At 33.3% G+C, this 8,774-nt stretch overlaps 1 protein-coding gene and 2 long non-coding RNA genes across 3 annotated transcripts; all 3 read right to left on the minus strand.

Moving 5' to 3' along the window:
- Positions 1-271: 271 nt before the first annotated feature.
- LOC128920454 (uncharacterized) lies at positions 272-2,299 on the minus strand. Its single transcript, XR_008470525.1, has 2 exons — positions 809-2,299; positions 272-752 (listed from the first exon to the last, which is right to left on the minus strand). It is a non-coding gene; the product is annotated as an uncharacterized LOC128920454 (long non-coding RNA).
- A 1,705-nt stretch (positions 2,300-4,004) lies between these two features.
- LOC105220532 (venom allergen 3-like) lies at positions 4,005-5,093 on the minus strand. The gene is made up of 3 exons (XM_054227079.1): positions 4,867-5,093; positions 4,397-4,800; positions 4,005-4,305 (listed from the first exon to the last, which is right to left on the minus strand). Exons 1-3 carry the CDS (start codon positions 5,008-5,010, stop codon positions 4,029-4,031), a joined length of 825 nt encoding a protein of 274 aa, XP_054083054.1. The 5' UTR covers positions 5,011-5,093; the 3' UTR covers positions 4,005-4,028.
- A 2,150-nt stretch (positions 5,094-7,243) lies between these two features.
- Positions 7,244-8,502, minus strand: LOC128920468 (uncharacterized). The gene is made up of 2 exons (XR_008470536.1): positions 7,922-8,502; positions 7,244-7,865 (listed from the first exon to the last, which is right to left on the minus strand). It is a non-coding gene; the product is annotated as an uncharacterized LOC128920468 (long non-coding RNA).
- Positions 8,503-8,774: the final 272 nt, after the last annotated feature.

Consider the following 8,774-nt stretch of genomic DNA (forward strand, 5'->3'; position numbering starts at 1 on the left):
ATCTGGTCAAACTGAAGACAATATAATCATTTTCGAACAGATAACACAGTAACATTGTATATTATGTCACTCTTGAGATTGTGATCCTTTCTTTAGTTTCATCTGTATCAATAAGTGAAAAAATATAGGATTAAAAACAATAACAACAACATTTTTGGAGCATTTTAAAAAATTGTATTTATAATTTTTGAAAAAGGTCCAACAATTTATTTCATATCCACCAAAATATAAAAATGTTTAATATTCACTATTTCCGCTTTTATTTAGTCGCTATTTCGATAGGGCCTTGTATTTTCACCGATGCGTATTATTATTGTAATAAACAGAATGAATTATGTGACACTAGCAAACATTTTATGTGTGATCTCTGTGGTTGCTCAAGTGGTTGTGCTCTTTTTACATTGACAGGCTCAATCAAACGTCTTTATGTTGATCGCACCATGAACATCGCAACAGATTAGCTGGGGGTGAACAAGAATTTGGAAATCAAGGCGCTAGAATCTTTCCAAAATCCACTCGCATGCGTGAATTAATCTGAGATTACGAGTTAGCATATATAGCCGGAATCCATGCAATACGTTGTAATATGGAGCACGATGCTTGTCATGGTACTGAACGGTTTACAGACTCTGATCAAAATTTTAATATGTGGGGTGGACGTATAAAGCCTTAGTTGATGAGGTGAAAATTACATTAAATAGGTGGCCCGAATATCAATTTTTTGATTAAGGCAATGCTCTGGCAAACGAATTCTGTAAAAGGTGATTGTAAAGAATCAAGATTATTAAATTAAAGAATCTAAACGTACGTCTTAAAAGAATTCCAGCGCTGTCTGGTAAAAACTCGCGCACTTCACAGCAATAACAAACGAAAGTGCAGCTTTTGTCGATTGTGGTTTTGCGCTATTCCAAAGCGGTACTTCAGGTATTGTATTCGAGTTTACTTATAATTACTCACAGGCCAATTTAGTGGGTTCGCTTATGTACAAGAACGGCGATTCATCAGCATCTGAATGTGATCATTATGAAAATGTTCCAAGTAGTAAATACTCATCATCTTTGTGAAAATACCGGCAAAATGTTTGACGAGTTAAATGATGATGATTAAATTTGCGTATTGACTGTATTATGTTTGCATTTATAGTTTTTAATTGTTAAAATTAAGGATCACGATTGTTTATAACGTTCTCTGACACTTTCAATATCACGCTATTACTACACTCTTGAGAAGAATTCACCCAATTATTTGAAATCCCAAAAGATGTAATAATATTCCAAGAACCTTATGAGTTTGTCTTTACATTGCCTCGTTTAATAAAAAAATAAAAAAGTATGACACTTCAGTATACAAAGAATACTGCGTTAAATGTTTTCGTGTTAACGTTAACGTGTTTCTAAGTAAACAAGTATGAAAGGGCTAGGTGCAATTTATTTTTGTAATGATATTAAGGTAACACACAATTAGACAGAAACATTCATCAAAAAGCTCATTAGATTAACGATAATCTTTATATTTAGCTGAGGTTATTCCTATATCGATTTCAACTATTTTTGCCACCAAGCTACATTATATCCTAAAAATATCAGAGCTGAGTAGTCGTATGCTAAGTAAAAATTCGTTTTCATTGCGGTTACTTTCCCTCATGGTCACTCGTTCCCTTTTCTCTCTATGTTCAAATTCCTTCCACGTATTTGAAATACATTTATTTTCGAAGGACTTAAGATGCAAATTATTTAAGAGCTTCTGCATTAGGGCTATGAAGCACAATTTGTGACTGTCGGCACTAGATTAAATCACTGAGGCAAGTAATCTAACATTCCCCTTTCAGAAGTTTTCAAATACTTTCTTTACTCTCTTTTAAATTTTACTGTTTTTAACAAATGTAACAAACATTTATTAGCGTACTTGAACAAGCAACACTAACAAATTAAAACAGGAAATTAAGACAATGTCTTGATTTAAATTAGAAAAGTTTTTGGACAATTGTTGGCATTGATATTTTAGCTAGGCACGTTAAATAGTGGAACAAGGAGGAGTAACGTTGCTGTGCTCTCGTTGATGGAGGGTGAAAAGCTAGCAAGTTTGTGTCAAGGACGGACTCGTACGTGAATTCTTTAATTTATTTTTTTATATAATCTGTATATGCGACTGATATTGTCATAAATCATTGAGCTGATATGGTACTCGATATAATCCATATTCTACATTTGTTTATTTAGAGTATTTTAATATGATGTTTCATAGTTTTATGAATGGTGAAATGATTGTGATATTCAAAATTAAGCATTTTTGTTCTAACTTTCTTTCATTTTCATACATTACACGCTTAAAAAACCTTACCTGAATGTACGCCTTATTAAGCTGTTGGATCATTGCTGGAATAACCAGCACATAGTGGAAAATGAACTTATGTGTCAATGAAAACTGACCTTTTTGTTCCACTCGAAATTAACCGCAATGCTAGTTAAAGCCGAAAGTATACAAACAAGTTAGTAAAAAGGAAGGAGGAAAAAAATGGCATTGCAATCACAATCAGGAAGGTTCTGCAATTCCCTTCCGAGTGATATTCAAGCAAATTCACTTTCGTTTTAAATACAATCTTTTACTACTTGTAACAATCTAGCTATTTTAGCGCAATTTTATTATTGAGAGTATCACATTGCTGTCTCCAATCATGCTTCTCCTATTCCATTTTTTTGCTAATACTTTATTTACTCGCATTTTTCAAGTATTGCATTAAGACATCATTAATTTAATTTACCATCGCTTCTGTACGCAACTATATTGCAAGAAGCCTATGCAATGCGCCCTGAAGTATGCCACAAATGCCATAATTCAACATTTATGAAGTTACTTAACTAACAAGTGTGTGCATTCACTTGCTACCATTTCAATACAATAACACGATTGACCTACTGCCTTTTAAATGAAGTTCAGTAACTTCATATACCAGCAAGTCCGATTACACCACACACATAACACATACATAAATGGGTTTGACCGATCCAGCAACTACGAAGAAAGAAAGGTACAGCAAACCGGTTGGTCGACCACTTGTTACTTTTCATTTAACACAAGTGAATGTCGGACAATTCACCAACTTCTTATGAAAAGCAAAAACAAAAATGTATAACAGTTTATCGGTTATCGAGTTGCCGGCAGTGTGAAGGGTAAAAACTGGTTTCTCTATTAAAATGTTAATTGTTCAATTAATTTGGCTGTACGAAAAGGCTATTACTTTCGGCCAGTAGAGGCTGACGTCCTAAACTTCCGTATGCAAAGTTTTTATGCCGTATGAATACAGTTCAATACACACTCGATACTTTGCAACGTTGCCCCTACTTAACTTTGTATAAATAAACAAACAAATGGACAACAAATAATTTGTTAGAACAAACCAAAATGTTAGCGACGCGCCGATTATTTTTTTTGTGAATTTTTCGCGCAGCGTTGCTATTAGAAATACAATACTTTATCAAAGTTTGTGCAACTGCGTTTGGGAATGTGATACTTTGTTCGAATGCAAAGCGGAATACATTTAGTAAGTCAGTCTGTTTCTTTGATTTATTTATGGATGTTTTTGTTTCTTTCATGCATTTGCTTTGCATACAAGCCACTTGTGTTTAGGTTAAAAGCATTCCCACTTTTCTCGTTGTAATCGCAACACATTTTAACTTCAGGTTACATTTTTATTTTTTTGCTAAGATATTTTGGTATATATTTTGGGATAGTAATAGAAAAGGTCTAAGTGTGTATAATAACAACTGAGTCGAGTTTGATCTATTATTATAATAAGTTATAAAAGATATTGACAATAAATATGTTGACATCTTTTCTTTACGGTGCTTTAAAAATTACTTGAACTTCATGCCTCTACACCGGAACACCCCTTTTAGAGAGCATTATCTATTGAAAGTATCTATATTCTTTAACATTGACGGTGACCTATATGAAGTTATTCAAGTAGTATATATTTTACTAGAATATTAAACAGAACGCGTATATTATCCAATAGCCAATAAGAACATTTATTTATCATCTTTAAAAATTTTGCCAGTATTTGTACAAAGATGTGCATATTTACTACTTGGAGCACTTTCATAATAGTCACAATTAGATGTTGAATAATTGCCTTTCTTGTACATAAAAGTATCCAATACATTGGTGTTTGAGTAATTACAAGTAACATGTATGTGATAAACTTTAGAAGTAGAGTTTTGACATAACGCCAAACCACAACCAACAAAAGCTGTACGCTCGTTTGCAATTGCAGTGAAGTGACCGACCTTGACCCAGTCCGTGGTACTGAAATTCGTTTAAACATTTATTAAATAATTAATTTCAAAACTAGTACGCAACATTTTTATATTTTATACATTTTTTTATCTGCACTCACCCTTTCGGAAATTCGTCCGCCAACGCGTTTCCATCATCTACATCTTTATATTCATTCCACCAAGTATCTATCGCACCCAAAACAAAATTAGCCCCTATTTTGGGCTTACTACTATTTTTCGCTGTATAAAGATTTTGACCAGAGCCTGGAAACCGTTCAGTACCATGACACGCATCGTGCTCCATATTACATCGTTTTGCATGGATTCCCGCTATATACGCCAATTCGTCATCCCAGATTACTTCACGCATGCGAGTGGCTTTTGGGAAGATTCCAGCGCCTTGATTTCCAAATTCTTGTTCACCCCCTGCCAATCTGTTGCGATGTTCATTGTGTCGATCAACATAAAGGCGTTTCATTGAGCCTGTTAACGGCAAAAGGCCAAGAACATCGGCTTTGATAGGCTTAAAAGAGGGATTACTGGTTTAGGTATACGTACACATAATAATACTAATAAATAAGCTACTTACCACAGAATCTAAATCACACATAAAATGCTTATTAGTGCCACATAATTTTTTCTGCTTATTACAGTAATAATAAGCGTTGGTGAAAACATAAGGCCATATCAAAATAGCGACTAAATAAAATCGAATATATTGAATATTAAACATAATTAAGTATTTATATTGCGATATGAAGTAATTGTGTTAACCTCCTTGTACAATTAAAAGAAAAAAATAAAAATTTTAATTTGAAAATTTTGACTGAAGATCTTTCACTTAAAATTACATTAGAGTTACCTGGAATATTTACAAACAAGTTATTCGAGCAATCTACTTAGATAAATTTCTACCTATGTATATATAACCTTAAAACTAGAAGATACACAATAAAGTGGTCTATATCGCTGAATATGGTCACAAAGTGTTGAAGAGTTTTTATATACAAACTGCGTTAATATGTTTGTTAAGGGTTTCTACTGCCTAGCTTTCCTAATTATAGGTAGGCAAGGTATTTAATGGGCGTATCGGACCAATGCCACACCCACAAAATGGCGAAAACAAAAAACATATGAAGTGTCATAACTAAGGCATAAATAAAATTATGAAAGTAAAATTTGGTACAGACGATCCCATTAGGGAGGGGCATATTTAAGTGTACTTTTTTTGGGAAAGTGGGTGTGGCCAAATAGGTTTTTTTGTATATATCTCGCAAACCAATCAAGCTTTATAAACCAAGCTTTCAGCAGTCACTTCACACCTTGAAATCGGATAGTAACCACGCCTATCTTCCTTAAAAAGTTTATGTTGAGAATTACTAAAAGTGCGTTAACTTACTAATGAAAAAAAAATCAAAAACACTAAATTTTACAAAAGAAATTGCAGAAGGAAGCTGCACTCAGACTTTTTTAAAGAAATAAAAATGGGTGTGGCGTCGCCGACTAATGGATCAAAAACCATATAATATTTTCTTGATACCCTGATAACACTTATGAAAAAAATGAAATCGGTTCAAAATCACGCCCGGCCAGATTATTGAGTAACTTCTAAAAATAGGGCGTTTGTTACTGCGACCGGATGTGCAAATCAGTAAACCGAAGCGCATTAGTTTTCCGCAAATTCGGACAAGGACTCATTAAAAAGGCTTTACAGAGAAACGAAACAATTCAGTGAGCACAAAAAAATGAGTAGTTCTGAATTGAATTTGTGGAAGTGTAGAGCGCGGTTGCAAATATGCAAAGCCATTAAATATGCAAAGCCATTAAGAGCTTTTTAATTGGAAGCAGTTTTTGGAAGGTTGGTGCATAAAATAAAAAGTATTATCTTTTCACTGCTTTGATCTATGAAGGGGATGACAAAATTAATAGTAAAATTTCAGTATTATTTATAATATTTAATAATTACTAAAAAAAAAATTGAGGTCGTTCGTTATGGCCCCCAGTCAAACATTCTTCTGTTGGGTCTGGCCATTGGAGTTCCAGTTCTCTGGTTTGTTTGGTTTTGGTGCCACCGTCTAACCTGCTGGCGAGATAAGACTTTATAGGTATACGTAAGAATATATATGTTTAGTTGTCATAACCTCAAATATACTGATTAGGGGAATTATTTTGTCTTTCAAAACTGTAAACTATAAAGTTTAGTAGGCAGAAGACCTCCATCAATCCAAAACCTCGAAAATATTGATAAAATAACGGAAATGGTTGACTTCGATCGCCATTTAAGTACTGTTTAAATTGTTAAAAATCCTGCTGATGTGAATATCCCATATATTATTAACATATCTGGAGGGGTCAAGTTAGCATTCATAACTCTACATACGAATACTTCAAATCACATTGCATCACATCATCTCATAACAGTTTCCATGACGTCACATCAACATCATGACATGATATCATATCACAACACATTAGATTGGATCATATGATATCATATTCCGACGGTTCAAGGTATACATTGTAATCCTTATAATCTGAAGCATATGTGTTGAATAATACTTATGTTCTCCTTCACCTACTGTATAATAAGATAAACAATTCCATTACTTCGATTCTTCTGTTATTTCTCTAAAAACAAATATTTTTTTCCACATCATCAATTATTGACAGTTAAATGAATGTTGTCTATTGGTTTGACATTGAAGAACCACAGTAATACTCACACAACTAATATTAGGGTATTTACATTGTTGACCTTTTGTTTTATGAACGGCAGTGTAGCACTAATAGTCGGAAGCATTTGGTTAACTATTGTTGCCTCTGCAAAGGTGACTGACCGAAAGCTATGGCCACTTATTGGTTTTGGTAACATTTTTATTTATGCTGGAAAATTGATTGGGTGGGAGTTACAAAATGACAAAAAATTGTAGGATTTCTTTAGCGATAAATGTACAAAATAGCTTCCATTGAATTTACACATTTAAGTGTCAAAAATCACTCAGATTTTTTACAAATTTTATTAAAAAATTTTGAAGGAAATTTACACAATTAATTCATATCTATAAATATATTCATATCTATATAATGTTTAATATTCAATATTTTCGCTTTTATTCAGTCGGTATTTCGATAGGATCTTGCATTTTCACCGAAGCTTATTATTATTGTGATAAGCAGGTTAAATTATGTGGCACGAGTAAGCATTTAATGTGTGACCCGGATTATGTGGTTGCTCAAAGAAGGCAAACGTCTTTATGTCGATCGACACAATGAACATCGCAACAGATTAACTGGGGGTGAACAAGAATTTGGAAATCAAGGCGCTGGAATCTTCCCAAAAGCCACTCGCATGCGCGAAATAATCTGAGATGACGAGTTAGCATATATAACCGGACTCCATGCAAAACGTTGTAATATGCAGCACGATGCTTGCCATGGTACTGAACGGTTTCCAGACTCTGGTCAAAATTTTAATAAGTGGGGTGGATGTATAAAGCCAAAAGTAATAGTTGATGAGGTGAAAATTACATTAAAAAGGTGGTCCGAATATAATGTTGTTGATGATGGCAATGCTCTGGCAAACGAATTCTGTAAAAGATGATTGTAAAGAATAAAGATTACCAACTTTAAGAATTTAAACGTACGTCTTAAAAGAATTCCAACGCTGTCTGACAAAAACTCGTGCACTTCACAGCAATGGCAAACTAAAGAGCAGCTTTTGTCGGTTGTGGTTTGGCGCTATTCCAAAGCGGTTCTTTAGGTATTTTATTCTGAGTTACTTGTAATTATTCACTGACCAATTTAGTGGGTTCGCTTAAGTACAAGAAAGGCAATTCATCAGCGTCCGAATGTGATCATTATGAAAGTGTTCCAAGTAGTAAACATCCGCATCTTTGTGAAAATACCAAAAAAATATTTGAAGACTGGAATGATGATGATTAAATTTGCGTATTGACTGTATTATGTTTCCATTTTTAGTTTTTAGTTGTTGATATTAAGGATCACAATGGTTTGTAACTTTCTCTAACACTTTCGAAAATTCCGGTATCACTATATGCTTGAAGAGGATTCACCCAATTATTTGTATTCCCAAATGGTGTAATAATATTCCAAGCCGCCCAAAATGTTTGTCTTTACATTGTCTCGTTTAATAAAAAAATAAAAAAATATTTCACCTATATATTCTAAGAATACTGCGTTAGATATTTTTGGTGTCTAACGTTTGTCTAAGTCAACAAGTATGGAAGGTCTAGGGTAGTTTGTATTCGTACTACATTTTATACTCTAGCAATTAGTTATTTAATGTTATTTAGATAACACACAATTCAACCCATATATGCAGTATAAAGCCCACCAGAATAATGAAAAACGTTATATATTGTATATATTATATATATATTCAAACTGTTTTTGACACCAAGCTACGCAGTATGCAAAATAATGCGTTTACTTAATTTTGCTAAGATATTTCACATATTTACCGATATATACCATTTA

The sequence above is a fragment of the Zeugodacus cucurbitae genome, chromosome 3 (assembly GCF_028554725.1).
Source record: "Zeugodacus cucurbitae isolate PBARC_wt_2022May chromosome 3, idZeuCucr1.2, whole genome shotgun sequence".
NCBI lineage: Eukaryota > Metazoa > Arthropoda > Insecta > Diptera > Tephritidae > Zeugodacus > Zeugodacus cucurbitae.